Source organism: Lissotriton vulgaris, chromosome 2_1 (assembly GCF_964263255.1).
Source record: "Lissotriton vulgaris chromosome 2_1, aLisVul1.2, whole genome shotgun sequence".
NCBI lineage: Eukaryota > Metazoa > Chordata > Amphibia > Caudata > Salamandridae > Lissotriton > Lissotriton vulgaris.
Genome location: NC_141687.1, coordinates 1818609034 through 1818634904, shown reverse-complemented (window position 1 = coordinate 1818634904; position 25871 = coordinate 1818609034). Strand labels below are relative to the sequence as shown.

At 46.3% G+C, this 25871-nt stretch overlaps 1 protein-coding gene across 1 annotated transcript in view; it reads right to left on the bottom strand.

Annotated features, from left to right (window-relative positions):
- CTSH (cathepsin H) overlaps nt 1-25871 on the bottom strand; it is a 173915-nt gene that overhangs the window by 95759 nt on the left and 52285 nt on the right. Inside the window, exons 3-5 of the mRNA XM_086957897.1 lie at nt 8601-8706; nt 7452-7522; nt 6484-6588 (exon numbers count right to left, since the gene is read on the bottom strand). Coding sequence (XP_086814023.1) covers nt 6484-6588; nt 7452-7522; nt 8601-8706 — 282 coding nt within the window. The remainder of the gene's footprint in view (nt 1-6483; nt 6589-7451; nt 7523-8600; nt 8707-25871) is intronic.

Here is a 25871-nt window from a genome sequence, read left to right as displayed (position 1 = left end):
CAGAGATTAAGCTCTCTACGCAAAAGCAACTGAGATCGTGTGGAAGCAGAAAGCAATGTATGACAGAATCATTCTTCGAATGGGGATATTTTACACCATTTGCAATGTAATTTCCATTTATCGAAAACGCTTTCAAGACGCTGGCCTTCGCGACCTTTGCATTGAAGGAGACATGATAGCAGAAGGATAAATTTCCTCAGTACAAGAAGGTTGTATGTACAATTGTGCAGTTCTAGTACACAAGTGCGTGTATGAAGCTAAGTTGAGGCTAGCTTGGTTTATCACTTAGGTGGAGAAGAATTACGAAGAGAACATTGGTGAGAAATTGCCATCTTTCTTGCATGGTATGCCCCAACTTTTTGCTAAATTGCTGATGTACTTTGACTGAGTGTGCCCTGGGCTCCTGTCAATCAGGTGCCTAGGGCCTTTGTTCCTTCCCTAAAACTGTGCTGAAACCTAAACCCAATTGGCATCTCTGGCCACATGTCAGTCCCTGGTAAATGGTACCCTAGGTACCCAGGGCACTGTGACCAGAGAAGACCCCTAAGGGCGGCAGCACTTATTGTGCCACCCTTAGGGGCCCTTACCCTGACACACACTCACTGCCTTTGCAGGCTGAGTGTCCTGGTGCAGAACTAAACAAAGGGTCAACGTGGCACACATCCCTGTGTGCCATGCCCACAAACACTGCCCTGGCATACATCAGTCCCCCCTCTAGCTGGGCACACTATGCCAGTGGTGAGGGCAGAGGTGCATGAGCAATGTGCCCCTACAGTACCCAGGGCCATTCCTGGGCACTGTAAGTGCAGTGATGCCATTAAGAATATATGGTGCTGGGAGGTTGTCATTACGAACTCCACAGCACCATAATGGCTACACTGAAGACTGAGAAGTTTGATATCAAACTTCTCAGCACATTAACCCCACACTCATGCCAGTGTGGGATTTAATGCCAAATGCATGACAGAGGGCGTCTTAGAGATGCCCCCTGAAACCTAACCAACTCCCAGTGTCCTGACTGCGTGGCTACCAAGGCTGCCACCACCAGACATGTTTCTGGACCCCTGGGTAGAGAGCCCGCCGCTCTCGGGGGCCTGAAACAATGCACATCCTGGGACGAGGTGCCGAGCCTCCTCCCCCAGGATGGGCAGAGGAAGCTTCAAAGGGTAACCGCCTTTGTGAGCTTCTCCAGGCCACTTGCTGTACTCAGCAGCTGGACCCAACCGGTTCTGACCCCCACTTTGGCGGGAAGACAGGCGGGAAACCCTAAGTGAGGAAAGGGGGTGTGCCAGCCTCTGCCAACCCCCTTTCCTCACTCAGGTGGGACAGGCAAGGTTAAGCACAACTCCGGGCTACCTCCATCTTGAGGATGGGGAGCCCTACCCAATCAGAGCTAGGCCCCTGCCCCCCATTGCACTGAGTTCTGCTGTCACAGAACTCAGTTCAGCCAAGCTGAGTTATTTGTTCTCATTATAATACAAAAACATACTGTTTCAGTGATTAGTGATAAAAATTAAGTGATAGAGAGCCCCAAGTTAAGTAACCATAAACAAACATGTAGAAAAGAGGTGACAAAACTATTGATGCTGATGCCAGAATACCTTCAGGTAAAAAAATCTTTTTTTAAAGTAGCCTAGGTCCCCTCACGCCCAAGTATCATAAAATGGCTAATGTTCAAAGGCTGAAGTTGAATACTGCTGGTATTTCATATTAGAAGTTAGCATGCATAACCTGATGGACCTACAAGTGTAGACAATATCCTGTATACAAAATCTATCTGCAGCACACATGGAAAAAGCAAAATGCCTTGGATTGTTTAAGTTCAGGAACGTGACCCTTCCTGCACATAAACAATCTTTACAAAAAATTACATTTTGTAAGTTTCATGTGTGCTGTATTAAGCAGCACACACCAAACGCATTTACGGATTCTTCATGTGCAGGAAGGGGGACCTTCCTGCACATAAACAATCTTTCCCTGCAAGCAGACACCCTTGCACTATGGTGCAAGGGTGCCTACATTGGCGCTAGAATGCTAGGTGTAGCGCCAGCCCAGGGCTGCACAATATTCTTGTAAATATGGTGCAGCCCTGCGTTTGTGAAGTGGCGGAGTGCGGGGTTAAGCCATGACAGCTAGCGACACGCTCCGCCACTTCTATGTATATATGCCCCACAGTTATTTCTAGCAGGGCATGAGGTGTCAAAGTCCTCCTTTTCGAACTTAACTAACTGCTACTCTTGAGACAAAATGCAGTAAAAAAATACAAAAGAGCTGTTCTAATGCAAGTGCAAAGTGGATTAGTATTGCCCAGGGCCCCCACCTTCCAAGAGGCCCCCCAGGGGAAGTAAGCTTTATCTGTCTCTTGCACATCTCTGTCTGTTTCCATATCTGAACTTCTCCTCTCTGCCTATCTGTACACGTGTCCTTTGCCCAGTGTCATCTTACAGATTTTTACGGCCCTCTGAAAGTCCCATTTCAACTGTTTGTATGTGAAACACGTTTCCCAAGGTTTATTTGGCATCAGGTCGGCTACACTTAGCACACAGTGGGTGATGCAATAGAAAGGTGTCACAAACAAGGGGCTCTTAACTAAGAAAGTAGTTGCCAGGAACCCAAACACTGCAATACAAGAGAGGCCAGCTGCCTCTCTTTTCTGTCACTACATCAAAACATTTGCATGCATGTGACAGAAAGTGTATAGTAAATGACTATACTCTAACATTTCACTCTAATGCATGCATATGTCAAATGCATATCTACAGTTAAATGCAGCACATACATGTTTACAACATCCAGTTTCCTCAGACTCGTGATAGAAGCTTTCACGAACTAATGGCTGTGCCTCACAGGATGAAACTGAGTCTGAAAGGTGGAACTGCTACAGCAGCAGCTGATGACACAGGGCACCTAACATTGTTTTTGTACTCTGAGTCCTAGGGGGTGGGGAGGTGTGCCACTGTTTAAAGACAACTAAACTAAAGCTTTATTTCTGAAATCATGTCGACCTGACACTACACTAACGTTATTAAACATGGGAGGGTTTCCTACGGTGTCCAAGTTTCTAGTTTGCTTATGTGTCCCACTTCATGTTTGCAGCATGCAGATGTGAGCCATTTTCAGGTCGTCTCACATGTGACACTTCTGACTGATGGTTTGGACCGGTTCAGTTTTGAGTGGTGCAGAGCTCCCCTACTGAATTCCGCTATACTCACTCATAAGTGGCCCAGTGCTCTCACATGCTTTTTCCAGTTGCAGGAACTTGACCTGATTTTACTGGATGGCAAATCATGCTTGTAAAAGAGGACAGGACACGTTTTCATACATCTGCCTCACTTTCACTTCTCCCCACCCTGGTTGATTCTTAGACAGTTACCACCCAACTAGTGATAGGCGAAATTCCACTCAGTAAAACTGGGTCCCAAAAATGATTCCCCATTCTGTGAGAATTCACGTATTATTGATGGATTACAAAAATTCTGCACACCTACAATTTCTGCATATATATCAACCTATCTTGGAAACTTAGGGTCCGATGTAGGTAATTCCTATTTACCTACTCTTAAATACCGAATCATACCGATTCGGTATTTAAGAGTAGGTAAATAGGAAGGGGGCAGATGTAGGTAATTCTTATTTTCCTATTCCGTATACCGAATCGGTATTTCCTATTGATTCCTATGGGCCTTGAAGCCCATAGGAATCAATGGGAAATACTGATTTGGTATTTACCAAATCGGTAAATACCGAATCCTGCAAGGGTGAACGGGGTGTCACTTTGACACCCTGTAGCACCCCAATTCCAGGCTTGTGTGCCATGTGGCACACATACATGCCCTAAGGGCATGTCAGTGTGTCACATGGCACAGGTGTACATGCACAGATAGATGTGCATGTACACCTGAATTCGGTATTTTACCACCCAATTGTATTGGGTGATAAAATACCGAATTCTGAAGGCCTGTAGCACTGTAAACAGTGCCACCTACATCTGGGATTTACCGAATCGGTAAAATTACCGATTCAGTATTTTACAGAATCGGTAAATTTACCGATTCGGTAAATTTACTGATTCTGTAAAATAATGGCCCCTCCATCTCAATCACCAAATACCGGTCGGTAACGGCCGAATTCGGCCGTTACCGACCGGTATTTGGTGACCTACATCAGGCCCATGGCCTTTATTACAAACATAGTCATTCACTGAAGTAGAGTAATATCATCCACCAGTAGCAGGAATTTGCCAAAGAGGTCTAATCACTGACCCTTGGTGGAGGAATTGCCATTATAGCAGCATGAATCCCCAACAGTGAAAATGTACTACATTGTTGTTTGTGACCACATTAGGACAACCCTACCAACAAATATTGCCTAAAGGCCACCTGTCACCATCAACTGGCTAATAAAAACTTGCACATAGTCCCCTTCTTCAGGGGAGCCTAGTTCCTGCAGACATTGGTGTCACTGACAACCTCGTTTTAGTTGAGGAGGCAACCCTCTTTTAGTAAACAAAAAAATCCCAAAATTACCAATGCAAAAATATATGTACCAGAAGGTAAAGGAAAAAGCTGGCATCACACCTGACGCGAGACAACGTGAGAAACTAAAGGGCCTATTACGGTGTCAGATGTAAAGCCTCCGATCTTAGGTCGGAGGCTTTACTACCAACATCGTCAGTTTCATTTTCGACTGGCTGATTGAATTGAAACCGGCAGGTCATTCCGGCTGGCTTCCGATGGGCTCAAGGAGCCTGTCAGGCAGTTTAAACTGGCCCGTAATCCATATGGACGTCATTGTAGAGCTGAATATTGGTGAAGAGAATCTGGTGGTCATCAGAGTAAAATAGCACAGAGAAGTATATCACTTCTACGACAGCTCTGCCATCACCTACGTTTCACCCTAGACAGACATACTTATTGACTCTATGTCCCTCTATGTCCAGAGTAGCGTGCTACTCGCCAATGAAGTGCTCAAGATTACAGCAAGAGCATGGCTAACACCTCGGTTTTGGCATCTTACATTGAAAAGCCTAATTTGAAAACCCATGGCCTATCACAGTAGCTGGCTTGCCCTACTCACAAGGCAGGTCACTTATAAGGTCTAATGTTCTCTCTTCTATCTCTGAATCCAAAACACATTTGTTTATACTTTGGCAAACAGGCTGCCAAACCACTGGGGCAGAAGGCAAAAGTTAGAGTTCCTCACAGTCCTGGTGGGAGTTCTCACCAACAGTGCTCCGATCAATCCTGACAACTGGGAATGTATTTCTACAAAATATAAACAAATACATAAATGCTCCTGTCAAGCAGGGGAAAAGCTCTCTGTGTGTTGAGTATATTCCAGCTGTTTTCCTGCATGCAATACCCATGGTTAAATTAGCAAAATCCTGTTCCTATGGTGAATGGCTGCCATTACCTACAGTGGAGCTCGCTGAGGCTCTGCTGCCAGAAACCCAGCTGTTCCTCTGGCTCTGAACGTGGTGTGGGAACAGGACATCTGTTGAGGGACGAAGGATATCCTACTAACATCCTCTCAAAAAAGAAAATGGTAGGAACTAGAGGAGTGCGACTGCGAAAATATGGACTCAACTGAATGCTGGCCGAGCTACCCACCATCTGTGCCCACATCAACTTAGCCATCTAATTTCGAGGAGAGATTTACTTGCTGGCAGAAACAGATTTGCGATGATAACCCTACCCAAGATGGCGGCACTGCAGTTGCGTGTCTAGCTTAGTAGACAAGGCCTATGTTTGACAGTTACCTCTGAAAGACTGCAGTTCCTCTAGTGGCAGGCCTTCACCTAAAGGTGAGTACGGCATCATTTATATTCTGAGACACACTTCTTAGCATGTTAAGGAGCCAAGATACATAAGTGGCACTGACATTATGAACCCACCTTATGGGTACATTATAGTGTTTACTTTAGGAGGCAGAGGTACAGCCATCTTACCTACTCACTGGTGTAATTTCAGTCAAAGTTCCCCTATTGCACTCAAATTGGCAATTTCCATGGCAGAGATGGTCTCTTGGTAGAGAAACTGGAAATTCCATCAGAAAACTCTACATCAGCCACAGAATCAGGCTCTATTGAAACCCCACAAATCAACTAAAACAACCTAATATTTGCCGAGACCTTGAGATGCACAAATGCGTTTGGTGAACCTTTCCACGTGCTCACTAAAATAGGCAACATCCATGATGTACCTCCTGTGGCTCTGGCAAAGGCCATTCACTGGCAAAAGCTTGAAACCTGTTAAGTATAAAGTGGAGTGTGCGAGTATAGTGTACAACCAGATGCCTGCTCCTTGCTTGGTATATGCCATGCCTGTTGTTATCCCTTTCTACTGACATGCAACTTCCTTGTGTCCACACTCTTATTATGCTGCAATACAAGAGCAACATTTCTTGCAGCCTTGCTTACAAGACTTTCTTCTAATCTTTGACCTAGCTGCCTAGAATCACACAAGGCTCGTTTCACTCACATACCTGGTTCTTCACTGGAGTCACGTAATTCCCTTTTTTCCTCCAATCCATTGAGTCTGGATACTGCACACTCCTGGAACTGAGCTTTCCTCCTGTGGCAGAGCAGTTCTATGAATGAGAAAAGTTGAATTAGGAGTCTGAAATCGATTAATCGAAAAGGCCAAACTCCTCAAAGGACAGCATGATATTTAATGAAGGGGAAAGAACAGAGGTTAGGAAAGCATGTCGATTATTATGCATTATTGGAGGCCAGGGCATGTCTACAGCACCATTTCCTATCACTTTATAACAAAGTCACACAAATGAAATCAGAGTATCAGAAGTAGGCCTGGGCAGTGAACTCCGCTCCCTTAGCGGAGTTTGCAGAGTTTTCCACATTCCGTGCTATGCGGCGCAGGCCAGAGCTGAGTATTTTCCTCACTCGCCAACATTAAGTTGGCGAGCGCGAGTGAGAAAAATCCAACGCTAGACCACCTCCCAGGAGGATTTCTCAACATGGGCGGTTGTGGATTGGCGCAACCGCTCATGTTGAGAAACCATTTGTTTTTTTTGTGGAAGCTGCCGCTTGAGTAGAAAATCTACTCGAGTGGCAGATAAAAGCAGCTGCTGATTTTCCAGCACAGGACAAACACCTGGTTCTAAAAATCTGCGTAAATGCCACAAGTTAATGCACTCCGTTGCTTGCGGAACTCCGCATGGCACAGCAGAGTTTTTGGTCACTTCGCGGAGTTCCACGTAGAAGAACTCTGCAAACTCTGCCCAGGCCTAATCAGAATCAGTCAGGGAGAACTTACTCATTAAGTTATAGAAACTCTGCTTATTAAGAGCCACATCTAACGAGGTGCACTTACACACATTTATCTTATCAGATTTTGAACATTACATGTGCAAACAAAATCGACATCACACACCCATTTCCACACAGAGACAAGCAGTCTATGTAGAAATCAACACAAGCAAACAGGGTTTACCTGAGGTTCACTCCAGAGGTACAGCTTCTTAAATTCCTCAAATGTCATATCTGAAAATTGGTTGAGCCCCACTGAAAAAGAAGAGTTACATGCAGTGAGCAGGCTGTGCCGCTTGGTACCATTCAGCAGTAGTATATGCGAGGTATGGTGGGAAGGTCTTCATGTGCAGTGATCACACGTGTGTGGTATGGCTGTAGTGACATACATTGTAGAGTGCAGGTGTCTAGTGGGACAGTGGTGTCTTATCCAGCAATGTTTGCACTGGTGTAAAAGCAATAGGGACTTAGCCTGCAGTGAACAAATGTGTATTGTGTCCAGAAGGAACTTCACTAACAGCAATCACATGTATAGCATGGCAGTAGCACCTTACCAGCAACCAGATCATGTACAGTGTGTCATGGGTGCATTAACGCACACTGCAGTGTGGCAATGGGCTCTTGTGGCCACCCTTTGTGAGATTACCATGAGAGCAGGGATCTATTGTACATTCAACATGTGTGTGGAGCCCAGCATTTGCCACCAGTGCGTAGCGTGCTACCACTATGCAACCAGTACTTCTGTAATGCTTTCCTACGCAGATGTATTTTGTAGTGTACGTGATAGATCATTGAAGTGAATCAGGACTTACGTCATAGTCTTAAGTAAAAGTAGTGCTTCACCCATGTAAGGATAGACATCCTTAGCACCGGATGTATGATGGTACAACGCGGTATAAAACACCGCAGACCATCACAACGCATGTTTTACAACGCAAGTCGTTACCACGACTTGCGCTGTAGGGTGCTGGACTTAGGAATAGTAAGATTTACTATTCCAACACCAGCCTACGTACAGTAGGGAAGGTGCTGGAATAGTAAATCTACTATTCCTTAGCCTAGAGCGCCCTCCAGCAAACCCGCATTGTAATGGCACTGCAGTGTCATTACCGCGTTGTAAAGGATGTTTCCCCTTAGCACCAGCAGAAAGTCCTTAAATGAAAGACGTGAAGGAGTCTGATCCTTCACTTCTGTCATCCATCCACTCATATCAAGCGCAGTTGTGAGCATAGCAGAGTGTACTATCAAGGAATTTCTGGCTCGCAAAGGGTTAACAAAGCAGAAGCGCGTTTCCATGCAATGGGCATCATGTAGCCCAGTAGAAGAGCCTTACACTGAAAGCTGTGGTTCTCTGCGTTATGCTGCTCCACTCTCCTCCTGTTGGCCATGAAGATGGGCAGTCTCTGGAAGTACTCTTGCAAAGAGTAGCGCTTCTCGTGCTAGTGGAAAAAGAGGAGCAAGGTGAGGGCCACATTCCACAGAACAACTCAAACTACTCCAGCGCATTCAAGGCAGCATTGCTTCTGGATAGATGAAGACATCCCACTATAAGCCCCAATGTAGATGCTTTGGTGAGGCTTCAATGCTTGACCAAGGCAAAAGGCAGGGGAACCAAAGGAGAAAAAAGCTGCTGAGGATATCTTGGATGCAGACACTGAAGGGGACTTCAGTGCTGGACACCAGACGTTTCAACAGAAGCATTTACATAGAGGTACATTACAACTCATCACTTTCATCCATAACATTTACATTGCATTGTAAAGCTATCCTCATCTACTCCTGCTTTGTCATGAAAAAAGGTACCAACATGGCTGGGATAATAAATCTTGAATTTTAATGCAGAAGGCTCAGACGCGTTTCGGCAGTTCTCACGGCCTTGATCACATACCGCAGATGCCATTTTGTCTTACATTTTAAACTGCTGCGTGTTGCATTTACAGCGGCATGGGCATAGTAGACAGACTCTGCTTTCCATTAAACAATTAGAAAAACTGCTCTCCGTGCATACCACCACAAAGGAAAATGAAAAAAATATAGTGATAAAAAGTATAGATATAACATATATGCAATTTGAACATATCTCACAAATAGTACACAGCAATAAAAAATATGAACAAGTATTAAAATTGATCATTTTCGAAATTGATTGGTTCAACTCATTTTCTGTAATGATCTGTTGACTTGATTTGTTCCAATGAACTCAACTCAAACACACAACAAATACACAGTATCGCTTTCCCCAAGTGGGTAAAGATACAACAATAATATGAAAAAACTCTTCATAGCCATGAATTGTCTGAGCAGCTGAAGGGGAAAGAACATTAATTAATATCCTCAAGCCATCAACCGTAGTTATATGTCCCCAGTGGGCTTCCAGAAAGTTTTATATTCCCATTTAAGTTGCCACATTGACCATTAATTGGTTGTTTGTCATAGTCTAGATACCGTTAAATATAAATGTATCACAGTGAGTTAAGACCATCACAATTCAACATCTAGACCGGGATTCTATTCAGTGTATTTCAAACTTGAGCCCCACAGTAACTCATTCTTCTATTAAACAGTGAAAATTAATCAGTGCATACTAAGTGCCCAAATTGTGTGTTTAAACACATATATATATATATATATATATGCCATAAGAAACTGCTCCCAGTTGAAGACACCACACGCAGCAGTGAGTTTACCCTTTATTGTTCAGAAGGCAGCAGCGGGCCGGAAAGAGTCCGCACAGCAAAATTGGGGCCCATTGGCGAAAGGGGGGGGGGGGGGGAAGAAAGCACCGACCCGAGGCTCAATGTAAGTGTGATAAAGGCCGCTTTATTGGAAGCAGGTGCATTCTACACAATAACATCCTTGGCCTGCGCCGCACAATCTAAACCTCATGAATATGTAATTTCCTGCCTCACCCCCACCCCCTCCCCTAACTGCTTCCCACAATCCACAACAGTAACAATTAGCATACGTCACTTTGCCTCTCCACCTGGCTAAATACTTTATTGTGCTTGACCTACCCCCCGATAATCCAAACAGTTCTCCTGCTCTTCCCCCATATATTAGGAAGAACCGCCCCTACATACAGAATGCACCCCCACACCTGCTCCAGCGACATGCGAAACCCCCCCCACCCAATCCAAACACCCCCTGTATGCACCAGCCTCCAACAAAACACGGCCCAAAATCCCCGTCACCCCCAAACTACCCCGCAAAGGGAGCTCCCCCGTAAGTAGAGATGCCGGCCCTTGGACCCCCCCCCCGAATCATGACCCAGGGAGGGTGGGAGGGAAAAAATTGTCCAAAACGCCATCCCCCGCCCGGCGGCCGAGCCACCTCACCTTAAAATGGTGTCTCTGCCGCGTGGCCGGGCGGATCCCACAGCCCAGCCCAGAGGAAGCCCCACCAAGCCCCGCCCCCCAGCCCAAAAGCTACCAAACCTGAAACTGTCCCCGGGCGGCGCCATCTCTACCCCCTTCCCCCCCCTTTCCCCGGCCCCAAATTTCCCTGGGCGGGGCAGGCCTCCCTTCGGTCGCCCCCCCTCCCCCAGGACCCCATTGGGGCCCATTGGCGAAAGGGGGGGGGAAGAAAGCACCGACCCGAGGCTCAATGTAAGTGTGATAAAGGCCGCTTTATTGGAAGCAGGTGCATTCTACACAATAACATCCTTGGCCTGCGCCGCACAATCTAAACCTCATGAATATGTAATTTCCTGCCTCACCCCCACCCCCTCCCCTAATTGCTTCCCACAATCCACAACAGTAACAATTAGCATACGTCACTTTGCCTCTCCACCTGGCTAAATACTTTATTGTGCTTGACCTACCCCCGATAATCCAAACAGTTCTCCTGCTCTTCCCCCATATATTAGGAAGAACCGCCACTCGAGGGACGTGGTAACGGTCCTCGACCCCCCCCTAGGACTCCCCCTCCCTTAAACCGGTACGTGCCGCATGACCCCGTGGGCAGGACCACCCCCTAATTATATGGAGTGCCGCGGACCCCCCTCAAGCCTCGTGCTGTCCGGTCCATGCCTTTGAACCGCCGGCAGGTCCTCCCCCTCCCCACAGGGCCATGCCCTCCGTCCCACTGCATAGGGCCATGCCCTCCGTCACCAATGTATAGGGCCATGCCCTCCGACACCAATGCATAGGGCCATGCCCTCCGTCACCAATGTATAGGGCCATGCCCTCCGTCACCAATGTATAGGGCCATGCCCTCCGACACCAATGTATAGGGCCATGCCCTCCGTCACCAATGTATAGGGCCATGCCCTCCGTCACCAATGTATAGGGCCATGCCCTCCGTCACCAACGTATAGCTCCATCACCAACGTATAGGGCCTCGCCACTGCAGAAAGTCATGCCCTCCGTCACCGATGCATAGACTATGTCCTCCGTCACCTGCGTAGGGCCATGCCCTCCGTCGCCAATGCATAGGGCCATGCCCTCCGTCACCCATGCATAGGGCCATGCCCTCCATCACTAACTGTATAGGGCCATGCCCTCAGTCGACGTCACCCCCCCGGGGCGTGCTTCCTGGCCTCGGAATCGAGCTCCCTACAGGTATGCCGCACTAAAACGGGGCCGTGCCCCCCTCTCTGGCGCCCAGGCCCCCCCGGTCCACATCAGGCCTGAGAAGCCGCTCCGCGCCTGCAGGCAGTCCGCCGAAGCCGGCCGTCCCACCAGAGAGAAGCCCTCCGGATGCGTGTCCCACACCTGCGCCCGTCCGCCAGGAAGAAACCCCTGCCGCAGTGCCCCCAACCGCCCCCCGTCACCTACCATACCCCGCAGCCCCGACATGGCAGCGGCACCGTTCGGCGTCAGACCCCACTGCGCGTTGCGACCCCCCTGTCCTCCGGTGGGCGTGCTCCCTGGCCATGGAGTCGAGCTCACACGTTGTCAGAGTCCACGAATCTCTCTCTTGTCGACTTGCACAGGAACAGATGATGCTAACTTTCCGACTCCCTCTCTCCAATCAGTCGGAGTCAGAGTGTAATCGTAACTCCAAGCAATCAGAAAAAGGGAAGGGGAAAAGTGGAGAAAATAACCATAAGAAAATAAAGCACAGAAGAGACTGGTCCTGGTCCCTCGGTATTCTAGCGATATCCTCTTCAGGCTTTTAGTCTGCCCAACAAGATTCCTGTGAATACTAAGCATAAACAAGACACCGTGAAACCTTTTCTTAACCCTGCACTCTCTTATCTCTCATTGACCTTGTGACATACCCAAGGGACTGTGTAGACCTGCTTCTCTTCTATTCCTCTGAGAGGTTTTCTTAACCAGGGCTGCCTATTTGTGTTTCATCTCACACTAATAGCAACTCCATAACCTTGTATTCAGGATCTTTCTTCTAAAGGTGAGTATCTGTTTTATATCCCTTGTGGTGGAATCTTGTTTATCTCAATTCCCCGGTAAGGTATCTCTAGATCTTTCCTGCTTATGAGATTCTTTCAGGAAAGCGTCTTAATACTTGGTAATTCTTAGATTTAATATGCAGTCATTAAATGCAACAACTTGTCTCTTGAAGTTTTGTAAGTTCACATTGGCGTTTTTACTAGAGTGCACTCTATAACAACATTGCCTCTTATTGCTCAGTCTATGATAATTCTTAACACGTGTACTGTACAGTATGATTTCTTTTGTGACTTAGCTCCTTAAGTTCGGGCCTCTTCCGACTCGTCGATTCTCTGCAGTCTCTGTGACACGGAGGTTCACTCGCGCAGTCTCTCAAACCCGCTGCTGACACTGCGCTACGGAATACAGCAACGAAGACTCTCAAACGTGGCTTTTCTGTCAGAAGATTCTTCTGCTTCTCGACGTTTAAGCTCGTTGGAAAAGACACACTTATTTTCTGTTACTTCATACTCCCCAGATACCTTAAACTCTGAAACTAAACACTTGGGTAAGATTTCTATGACTCGCTATGATTTCATCAACCGTCTTCGTCAAGAAACGCGGTGAAGTGCGCAGTTTTGACAGAGCGCGCGCCTCACCGGAACTCGCTCTAAAACACTCTAAGACACTAGACTGCTAACTTCCTTGTTCCGTCCGCCATCTTGGAATTTCGCAAATTCCATGCTTCGGACCAGGAAGTGATTGGGCTCCAATTTCGTTTTCGTAACTTTAGGACTCCTGCAGATCTTGCGTTAGGGAGAATCCTGACAGTACCCCCCACCAAGGAAGGTCCTCCCCATCTGGGCTTGGTTGGATACCTCAGGTGAAAAAGCCTTACTAACCTGGGTGCATGGACATCAGACTCCAACTCCCAAGACCGCTCCTCTGGCCCATAGCCCTTCCAATCCACCAAATAGTACAGGTTTCCCCTCACTATTTTGGAGTCAAGAATTTCTTTTACCTCAAACTCCACACCCGTTTCCAACTGAATCGGTGGTGGAGCTCTTTCTTGTCTCAAACCCTGAGCTACCTTTTTTAATAACGAAACATGGAAGACTGGGTGTACCTTGAGTTTCGTGGGTAGTGTCAATCTATAGGTGACTGGGTTAATCTGTTCTGCAATAGGGTAAGGACCAATGAATCTTGGCTGGAACTTTCTATTTCCTTTTAATCGTAAGTGCTTAGTATTTAACCAGACCTCACTTCCAATTTCCAAATGTGGGGAATCTCTCCTTTTCCTGTCAGCATACCCCTTATATCTATTCTTGGCCTGTTCTAAATTTGTTGATGCAGACTCATGTACCTGACACAGATGAGTCACCAAGTCCTGAACTGCTGGTACTGGAAGTGGAACATCTAGCATGGAGAAATTCGGGTGTTTTCCATAGTTCAAATAGAACGGTGAATAACCCGTGGACACATTTGTGGCATTGTTATGAGCGAATTCTGCAGCCCACAAGTAGTCCAACCATTCCCCACCCTGTTTTAAGGTAAATAGTCTCAAGTACTGTTCCACTTCTTGATTCACCCGTTCTGTCTGTCCATCTGTTTCCGGATGGAAACTTGTGGAGAATCGTGTCTCAGTTCCAAGAGCCTTCATGAAAACTCTCCAGAAGTGAGAGACAAACTGGGTGCCACGATCTGAAATGACAATTTTAGGAATGCCATGTAACCGCACCACCTGCTCACTAAAATGAGTAGCGAGCTGTTTGGCCGTTGGGATTCCTTTCATAGCTACAAAGTGCGCCATCTTGGTGTATGCATCTACCACTACTAGAATGGTGTTGTAACCTTGACAGGAAGGAAGTTCTGTAATTAAATCTAAAGTGATTGTGTGCAAAGGACTAGGTGGAGTGGGTAAAGGCTGCAACAAACCCTTAGGTGCCTGTCGTTCTGACTTTCCCTGTGCACATATTTCACAAGTTTTCACGTATGACTCAATGTCCTTACTCATGTGTGGCCACCAGTAACTTCTTTTCACCAAATCCGTAGTCTTCAACTCTCCCTTATGTCCAGCCAGTAAATGATCGTGACATTCCTTCATAACCTGATTCTGCAATTCGGATGTTGGTAGGTACAAGGCTCCCGAGTGGTAAGGTAGACCATCCAATATTTCTCTGCCATCTTCCTGCTGAATCCATTCTAACATGTCCTCTGGAGACAAGGCGCGAGTTATCTGTTCCTTCACACTCAGAGTTTCCACGACACCTATGATCTTGGAATCAGGGATGATCGCTTGTGTCTTAATTTGGTTCTTTTCTTCTCCTGTTCCCATCCGGGACAAGGCATCCGCCTTGCCATTCTGCGCCCCTGGTCTGAATGTGATGACAAAATCGTAATCAGCGAAATATAGCGACCAACGAAGTTGCCTTGGGGTTAAGGTCCGAGCAGACTTTAAAAACTTCAGATTCCGATGATCCGTGAACACCGTAACAACATGATGAGCTCCCATCAAATAATGTCTCCATTCCTTGAAGGCGTCCTTAATTGCCAGCAGTTCCTTTTCTGTGATTGTATAATTGACTTCAGCAGGTGACAACTTCCTAGATCTATAGGCCACCGGATGTAATTGGCCCGTCTTCTTATTTCTCTGAGAAAGTACTCCTCCTACCGCCAGATCTGAGGCGTCCGTTTCCACATAAAATGGCTCGGATGGATCCGCATGAAGAAGAATTGGAGCTGATGTAAATTCTTCCTTCAAACTCTTGAATGCTGACTCCGCCTCCTTGGTCCACTGAAACTGCACCCCCTTTTTCAATAACCTTGTGAGAGGAAGGATTCGTCGAGAAAATTCACTGATAAATCTTCGATAAAAGTTTGCGAAGCCAATGAAGGCTTGTACTTCTTTCACACTGGTTGGAGACTTCCACTCCAAGACTGCTTGAATCTTTCTTTTATCCATGTGTATACCGGCTGGTGATATCACAAACCCCAAGAACTCTACTTCAGTGACATCAAAGGCACATTTCTCCAACTTAACAAACAACTTGTTCTCTCTCAATTTTTGTAAAATTCTTCTCACTTGAACTTGATGTTCCTGGGTGTTTGCAGAGTAGATCAAAATATCGTCTATATACACGATAGCGCATTGGTCTATGAATTCACTAAGGACATCATTGATAAAGTGCTGGAATGCTGCTGGGGCGTTGCATAGCCCATAGGGCATTACTTGGTATTCAAATAATCCAAACCGAGTCCTAAAAGCGGTCTTCCACTCGTCACCAGCTCTTACTCGAATGAGATGATAGGCACCTCTCAAATCCAGTTTAGTAAATATTTGGGCCCCTTTCACCTGATCCAATAAAACTGAGATGAGAGGGAGTGGATACCTATTCTTCTTAGTGATCCGATTGATTGCGCGGTAGTCTATGCAAGTTCGTAACTCGCCCTCTTCCTTCTTCGGCACAAAAAACAGAGGCGAGGATACTGGAGATTGAGAAGGTCGGATAAACCCGTTAGCCAGGTACTTGCGTATGTATTCTTTTAAATGTTCATGCTCCTTTTCCGTTAAGGCATAGACTCTGCTACATGGCATATTTGCTCCTGGTTCAAAGTCTATTTTGCAATCATATACCCGATGAGGTGGCAATTGCTCAGCTTCCTGCTCATCAAATACATCTTCAAAATCTTGATATTGCGATGGAATGGACTGGGTGTTGATTACACACACAACTGCATTCGCGGAACACAGTGCTTGAGCTGGATTTTCTTGGTCTTTTTTCTTCTGGTTTCCGAAACAATAATTCTTGCAATAGTCCGAAGACATCTCTATAGTTCTTGCTGCCCAATCTACAGTCGGATTATGCTCCGTGAGCCAAGGAAGTCCTAGGATTAGCTGGAACTGAGGTGCGTCTATTAGGTTAAACTGGATTTCTTCTTGATGTCCATCTTCTCTTATCAACTGTACCGTTTCAGTGTGACTGACTATAGGTCCCGAAGATAGATTTGTCCCGTCGATAGCTCTAACTGGTTAACTTTTATCCTTTAAGATTGCTCTCAAACCTATCTTGGTTGCAAATCGCTTGTCACAAAAATTTCCTGTCGCCCCTGAATCCACCATTACCATCACTCTCTCTTGAACTTCTTGACGGAACTTTATCGTCATTGATAACACTAGATGAGGGGACGACGATTGCAAGGTATTGGCCAGTTGGTGTTCTTGTGGAGTTGAATTTTGACTCGCATCCACCTGTACAACTCCTTCTACAGGTGGTGCAACTAGTTTTCCTTCGGCCTGTATGTTCCTCTTGGCTTCTTTGGACAATTTCTCACAAAATGACCGCTCGAACCACAATACATACACTGATTATTGGCTCGTCTCTTCTCTTTTTCTTCGTTAGTAAGTGGACCTCTTATTGTTCCTATTTGCATTGGTTCTTGGCCATTGGTTCCTTCTGCAACCTTCCCAACTTCCGGCTTGGCTCTATCAAATCGAGGCACTGTGCTTCGAAATTCTCGTCTTCTCTCACCTCGTCTTTCTCCTTGCCGGAAATCTAACTCAAGAACCAAATCTACGAGGGCCGATATCTCTGTTGGTCGGTTAGGAATTTGCGCCAATCCATCTTTGAGTTCATCTCGTAGACCTCGATAAAAAATGGCTGTCCTCTTATTTTCTGGCCAGTCAGTTTCCATTACCAACTTATTAAATTGGGCCAGATACGCCACCAGGTCTCTGTTTCCCTGTTTTAATTCCAGAAGCTCATTATCTACTGCCTGGGAAATCCGCCTTCGATCAAATATACGCAAAAATTCCTTCTTAAATTCGTCATAATTCTGTAGAAGAGGGTCGTCTCGAGAAACGATGGGCATTGACCAAGCGGCAGCATCTCCACTCAGATAGGATAAGACGAAAGCCACTTTGGATTGTGCATCGGGAAAGACAGAAGGACGACACATGAAATGTAAGGTACATTGGGAGATGAATACTTGCGCCTTCTGTGGGTCTCCACTAAACCTCTCTGGTGCTGCCAAGGGAATGACTGGGGACAATGAGTGTATCACTTGTGTAGTTAACCTATTTGTTTCCACTGTGGACGTGGAGGGAGTTTCTCTACTTTCAGAAAGTGGTTGTCTAATTCTTTGTGCTAACTCTGCCGTCTCTTTTCTAGCATTTATCACCTCTTGCCTCAAACCTTGATTCTCTTGCCTAACTGCCACTAATTCTTTTTGTATGGAATCTAATACCGCCCCTAAGGTCTGCAAATTTACCCCTTCAACCATTCTGTTCGGGTGCAAATTTACAACGTGGGCACTTCACTCTGTCAGAGTCCACGAATCTCTCTCTTGTCGACTTGCACAGGAACAGATGATGCTAACTTTCCGACTCCCTCTCTCCAATCAGTCGGAGTCAGAGTGTAATCGTAACTCCAAGCAATCAGAAAAAGGGAAGGGGAAAAGTGGAGAAAATAACCATAAGAAAATAAAGCACAGAAGAGACTGGTCCTGGTCCCTCGGTATTCTAGCGATATCCTCTTCAGGCTTTTAGTCTGCCCAACAAGATTCCTGTGAATACTAAGCATAAACAAGACACCGTGAAACCTTTTCTTAACCCTGCACTCTCTTATCTCTCATTGACCTTGTGACATACCCAAGGGACTGTGTAGACCTGCTTCTCTTCTATTCCTCTGAGAGGTTTTCTTAACCAGGGCTGCCTATTTGTGTTTCATCTCACACTAATAGCAACTCCATAACCTTGTATTCAGGATCTTTCTTCTAAAGGTGAGTATCTGTTTTATATCCCTTGTGGTGGAATCTTGTTTATCTCAATTCCCCGGTAAGGTATCTCTAGATCTTTCCTGCTTATGAGATTCTTTCAGGAAAGCGTCTTAATACTTGGTAATTCTTAGATTTAATATGCAGTCATTAAATGCAACAACTTGTCTCTTGAAGTTTTGTAAGTTCACATTGGCGTTTTTACTAGAGTGCACTCTATAACAACATTGCCTCTTATTGCTCAGTCTATGATAATTCTTAACACGTGTACTGTACAGTATGATTTCTTTTGTGACTTAGCTCCTTAAGTTCGGGCCTCTTCCGACTCGTCGATTCTCTGCAGTCTCTGTGACACGGAGGTTCACTCGCGCAGTCTCTCAAACCCGCTGCTGACACTGCGCTACGGAATACAGCAACGAAGACTCTCAAACGTGGCTTTTCTGTCAGAAGATTCTTCTGCTTCTCGACGTTTAAGCTCGTTGGAAAAGACACACTTATTTTCTGTTACTTCATACTCCCCAGATACCTTAAACTCTGAAACTAAACACTTGGGTAAGATTTCTATGACTCGCTATGATTTCATCAACCGTCTTCGTCAAGAAACGCGGTGAAGTGCGCAGTTTTGACAGAGCGCGCGCCTCACCGGAACTCGCTCTAAAACACTCTAAGACACTAGACTGCTAACTTCATTGTGCCGTCCGCCATCTTGGAATTTCGCAAATTCCATGCTTCGGACCAGGAAGTGATTGGGCTCCAATTTCGTTTTCGTAACTTTAGGACTCCTGCAGATCTTGCGTTAGGGAGAATCCTGACACACGTAGAATGACCACACCAACATGGGACCGTGCTTCCTCTCTGGCGCCCAGAAAGAAGTCCTCTACACAGTGCGTCACCCCCAGAGCCTGTCAGCCAGGAAAAAGCCCACTGCAAAGAACGTACCCCCAACCCGCGCGATTCGAAATGCCCGCGGCCCATTGCAACGTCAATTTTGTTTGCCGTATTCACAAGTGCCTGTGCAGATATTCGGTAAGGTTTTTTACTCTAGGACTTCAACTGTGAAAAGTGACTCTTATAAATTTCATGAGCTTGCCTCCTTGTTTCATACTAATAAAATGGAAAAACGTACCTCCCACCCACGCGCGACTCGAAATGTCCGCGGCCCATTGAAACGTTAATTTTGTTTGCCGTATTCACAAGCGCATCTGCAGATATTTTGTTAGGTTGTTCCTCTAGGCCTTCAACTGTGAAAAATGTCACTGTCATAAACTCTATGCGCTTGCCTCCTTGTTGCACACTAATACAATGGGCCTCCAGAAGATATCAGCGTGGTACTCCGCAATGCACCTTTGCATAGAAAAGATCAGCAATATGTAAACTGTAAAGAAAAGTATGTATACATTTTATAGCTTGGGATTCTAACACAAAATGCAAGAACAGGAACCTGGGCCCCGAATTTAATATATTTCACTGAAACTGAGGCGCAAAGTGCAACACCGCATTGCTCTACCGAAACAGTAGCACCAAATGTACCAAGATTTGCCTTACAATCAGGTCTTTGATGGCCCTCGCGTTAAAACAGACTGTACGTGCGCTACATAAACGCAAAACTTCTGTCCCTCTACTATCCTTCCGCAGTCCCCCTGAATCCAAAGAAATTCACTAACCGATCCACCATTCATTTACTTTCATATTTCACTATACTAATCCTTTATAGGTTCCGGCGTAGCAAGCTACCCCCTGAAAAGTGCTCCGGCACCTCGACAGGGGTAGTAAGCGGCATCTAAAAGTAAGTACAATACCATACCTGGATTGCCAAGCATATGATCCCGCTCTGCTCTCCACTTACCCAATCTTTCGCAACTTCAGAAACATGTGGATCCCACCACTTCGGTAAAGTAGATTATATTAGTCCTGTCAGTGCACATGCATCGCTCATGCTAGATTAAAGGATGCAAGGCCATATGCTCCATATTCCGATTCAGAGTGAATGAGCGCACTAGGCCTACACAATTGAGTTGCCCAACAGAGCCATATTCCTCGTACTAAGAAGTCGGTAAAACAATATTTTGTGTTCATGACCACAAGATATCACTACTAATCAAGGAAAGATGTAATCAAACTTTCCCACTGTATATGAAATATATCTCCTCCCTACCTTAGCATAGGAGATGGCATACTCGTCCAGGTAACTTATGCATAGATAGAACACTCAATAATGGAGCAGCGAGACCAAAGACATTGTCTATGAAGGTGGTGCTGTGAAGGTCATTAGAAATAGAAAATATGATGACTGTTGTATGTGAGACAACAGTACGAAGATATAAAATATCTAGGCATAGTGTAGCGAAGGCACGTAAACCCAGATGACAATGGTGATTTGGAATGTGATTGATACTCATATGGTCAAACATGAGGTCATCGGGCTGAGAACTGTCTCCACAAACCACAAACATTTCAGTGGTGCAAGTCTCATTGGGATTCCTTAATCCTGTAGTCCCATGGGTAGTGAAAGGTCACTCTTAACTATAGTGAAAAACCATCATCTAGCATGCTTATGCATTACGTGAGCTGGGCCATAAACAGTTTTTCTTTAAACTTCCTATGTGCTTTAAACGTTCTGTCTTACCCTAGGCTTGCATACGTGTCTCTTCAGCTTTTGGGTCCTGGAATGTCTGAGTTCTGTAATGGTTAGTTATCGTCTGAGGATTGTGGGTGTTATTTAACAGGGAAAATGAATACAGCTCTCGAGTTTAAGGCCCTCAAACCCATTCCTTCTATAAATGTCAAGAGACCCTGTGTCGTTTGTGGCACATTCAGGAAACAATTTCTGTGCTGGGGCTTTTGGTCCCATACCTACCATTTGATATTGAAATCATGCACGGGGGAACAGATGGTTCTCTGTCACTGGGGTACCACATTCCGAAAGGTGGACTCTCCACTGTCAAAACAATCCACTATTGTCAGGGATAGCCTTGCCTCACTCGGGTAGAATCAACAGAATGTACACACTGAATAGCAATGAGGTCCTGTACTGGTCACACCGCCAATTAGCTGCCCTGAGAATACAGCCCCCCACATTTTGTAAGTACCACTGGACAACGAACTCCGTCTAAAAGGATGCAGTTCAGCGGCTGCAGCCTATTTTCCCCTTAATTGTGATAATCGCAGAGCTGACCGAAGCTCCGTGGTGTCACCCGCCATTGTTCCCAGTGCCCTCCCGCCAAAAACAGTGCCCGGAGGTCACGCGAACGGCCACCTCGCAGTCTGTAAACTCCCTACGTAAGCTGGTAAACACAGAAGCGTGGCGCCGATACCAGAACACACCAGTGCCTATCACGGGGCAATGCCAGCCTACACCACTACCACCCCACTGCACTATGCTATCCCCCTCAGTGTTACGCCTACCCACCCCAGGATATGCCCTACAACGCATTACAATATTATTTTACCTGCACCCTGATGCTACGTTTCCTACCCACCAGTACCGCTACAGTGCTTATACCACAAACCACGTGTACCACAGCCCACTGTTCCCTCTTATCCTCCAACAGGGTACCCACTATAACATGCTGCATACCGAAATACAAGGCCAGGTGTACCAAATCGTCCTCCCCACGGTACCCCGTTACCACCCACCACAGTACCTCACAATCAACACCCAATGCCATGCAGCTAAACTTGAGATACCCCATGTGCAGAGAGAGCAGAAATCCCCCAAGAAGCACCGCCGTCTTTCTTCTCCCCTGCCCCAAATTAAACCCCGGCGGCCGTACGGACCCTTCGGGTAGGGGCAGCGGGACTCACCTAGTCCCACGTGGGAGCCTGACCGCCCGCACCAGGCAGAACAGGCCCATCCGCTCGGCTGCGTGGAGCCGCATGCTGCTCACCCGAGCTCCTCCGGCCTCCAGCGATGTTTCCGGCCCGTCCCTGCACCAGCGAAGTGTCCGGCCTGCCGGGAAATCCGGTGCCATTAGTAGCAGTTCCATAGTTCACCTCTGTTGTTGCCGCGTTCTCCATGGTGCCATTGAGCCTTGCCAAACACCAGCGATCTCCGTGAACAGTCCGTGCACCGTTGCAGCGAGGCTTTTCATCCCAAACAAAGCCCAAATAAAGTCTTGTCATCCCAAACAAAGTCCAAATAAAGTCCAGAAAAAATTGTCCAAAATGCCATCCCCCGCCCGGCGGCCGAGACACCTCACCTTAAAATGGTGTCTCTGCCGCGTGGCCGGGCGGATCCCACAGCCCAGCCCAGAGGAAGCCCCACCAAGCCCCGCCCCCCAGCCCAAAAGCTACCAAACCTGAAACTGTCCCCGGGCGCGCCATCTCTACCCCCTTCCCCCCCCTTTCCCCGGCCCCAAATTTCCCCGGGTGGGGCAGGCCTCCCTTCGGTCGGCCCCCCCCCAGGACCCCATTGTACACCATGTTTGCCATACGCGTTTCGGAACTGAATCCCTTTTTCACTGGCTGGCGTTTGCGGGGGAATGGAGCAACTTGAGCTTTATTCAGGTGTTGCCGGTGGATTAGGTCCCGCCCTCCTGGGCGTGTGCTCGCTAAGCACTCTGGATCTTGTATTTCTTTCAGCTAAATTCTGCCCACATGAGCCGCTGTTCCATGCCCTCCACCTTTTTACTCCCGTTGGGTCGCTGCGAGGACCAAAACCTTTCCGCTGCTTAGTGATGTCAAAACGGAACAGGTACGTTGCTCCGTTTTTTTTGCACTCCTCACCACCCCAGTTCAGACATGGCCATATGCAAATCAGCCTTGACCCTGTGCCTCATGGGAACAGTCCAACCCGAACTGCCAAGCCATGTCTTTCAGTCCAGGAAAGACATAGCTTGCCAGTTCGGATCAAGACTGATTTGCATATGGCCATGTCTGAACTGGGGTGGCTTAGTGAGCAAAATAACGATGGATTAAACCCAGATCTGTGACTGGGGGTGAATGTTTTGCCATTGGGCAACATTCCGTCCATCATCTTGTGTGTTTTGCTGTTCACCCTATGTGGGAAGGGTATGCCCAGACGTGAGTCCCTTGCTCACTAAGCCACTGGAGTCAAGCTATCCTGGCTGAAGACAACTGATAGCCAGAAACCGGTCCTAGGAGGCTTCATTCCTGTCCAGGAAAGACATGGCTGGGCAGTTCGGGCTGGACTGTTCCCATAAGGCACAGGGTCAAGACTCATTTGCATATGGCCATGTCTGAACTGGGATGGCTTGGTGAGCAAAATAACGATGGATTAAACCCAGATCTGTGACTGGGGGTGAATGTTTTGCCATTGTGCTACATTCCGTCCATCATCTTGTGTGTTTTGCAGTTCTGCTACATTGCCATTATGCGTCTAATGCATATGGTGGAAAACCGTGTAGTTCCTATACTCATTGGCAATGGCTGTTGTAACACTCTTACATTTACCATATGTATTGTGCTGTCCACATTTACTTTGGGACAGGAACACTGCAGGACCTTTAAATATCTCTGTCTCTCTATATATCTATATCTATATCTATCTATCTATCTATCTATCTATCTATCTATCTATCTATCTATCTATCTATCTATCTATCTATCTATCTATCTATCTATCTATCTATCTATCTATCATCATCATCCATCCATCCATCCATCCATCCATCCATCCATCCATCCATCCATCCATCCATCCATCCATCCATCTATCTATCTATCTATCTATCTATCTATCTATCTATCTATATATATATATAAACAAAATCCTCCATTGACAGAGAGATAGCCGCACTCCACAATGAAGGTTATGTCCTTTAATTTCAAAATTAACCCGGCATTCCTAACATGTTTCGTTCTGCTTGAACTTTCTCAAAGGTGCGCCGCTGACAAACATTTCAGGACATTGAAACAAACAAGCTTTCCACTCGCTTTTAATGTTCTCGCCCCCTAGTGGACGCCCATAGTGAGTTCGATGCATTGTGGTACTTGCAGTTCGGTGTCCCCGTAATTTCTCCCTCCAGTGGGTGTTTGTCAGTAAATTAATTAATTTGCTTGTTTTTAAGGATTCATTGCGGTTCAAAGTAGCCCATTTTCAAGGATTTCATAATCCATACCAAAGTGGTCTTTGGTGGCGCCCGTTTACCCTGTCGCTTTCATGTTCTCATCTCACAGGGTTCCTTTTCGGATAAGTTGTGGCGCTCTCGCTGGTGGTGCGTTGCTGCGGCTGAACCACACCGTTGCATATTAACAAAATCTTCCCTTGACAGAGAGATAGCCGCCCTCCACAATGAAGGTTATGTCCTTTAATTTCAAAATTAACCCGGCATTCCTAACATGTTTCGTTCTGCTTGAACTTTCTCAAAGGTGCGCCGCTGACAAACATTTCAGGACATTGAAACAAAACAAGCTTTCCACTCGCTTTTAATGTTCTCGCCCCCTAGTGGACGCCCATAGTGAGTTCAATGCATTGTGGTACTTGCAGTTCGGTGTCCCTGTAATTTCTCCCTCCAGTGGGTGTTTGTCAGTAAATTAATTCATTTGCTTGTTTTTAAGGATTCATTGCGTTTCAAAGAAGCCCATTTTCAAGGATTCCGTAATCCATACCAAAGTGGTCTTTGGTGGCGCCCGTTTACCCTGTCGCTTTCACGTTCTCATCTCACAGGGTTCCTTTTCGGGTAAGTTGTGGCGCTCTCGCTGGTGGTGCGTTGCTGTGGCTGAACCACGCCGTTACATATTAACAAGATCCTCCCTTGAGAGAGAGATAGCCGCACTCCACAATAAAGGTTATGTACTTTAATTTAAAAAAAAAAAACAATATATATATATATATATTTGTCAAGTACTGGATCCCACCAATTCGAAGGATACAGAGACGGCACACCAGGAAATCTTGCACAAATCCTTTATTGTGCACTCTTTAACCAAGGACGACGCGTTTTGGCGTAAGCCTTTTTCAAGTAACCACCATCTTGTATTTTGCCAAACTTATAGTCCCACATTTGTGTCAATGCTCAATAAACATAGAAAAAATACTTTGCTACGTACATTATGCCTGATAAGCACATTAAAATTTCAAAGCTACTATATACACACTTTAGATAAACTTTAAATTCATGAAAGTGTCAATCCATTATAAAATGCGAGCATGTGGTGTAAGGGTTTGGTAGTTGTCACATTAACTATCATAGGATGGATTTCCAATATTGGTCAGATATGGGTGACTAAGAGCTGCCCCAGGCGGTATATCTGTGGGGATTTGTAGTTCATTGTATGCCTCAACCCCAATGGCTGTAGTCCGTCTAGTATTCGGACTGTGGTCCGTGATATCGTAGTGGCGATAATCCCGACCAATGGGAGGCCAGGGATTGCCGGACGAGCGCTAAGTCTACCGGGAATTGTAGTTTAGCGTGTGTTAATACGGGGGTTCGAGACCGTAGTCTCGACATTTAATTATATCAAGGGAGCTCCCAGATTTGGAGGCAAAGTGGGGGCATAGGGACCCGGTCTGATCCTGTAATAATTGGATCATTGTCGGG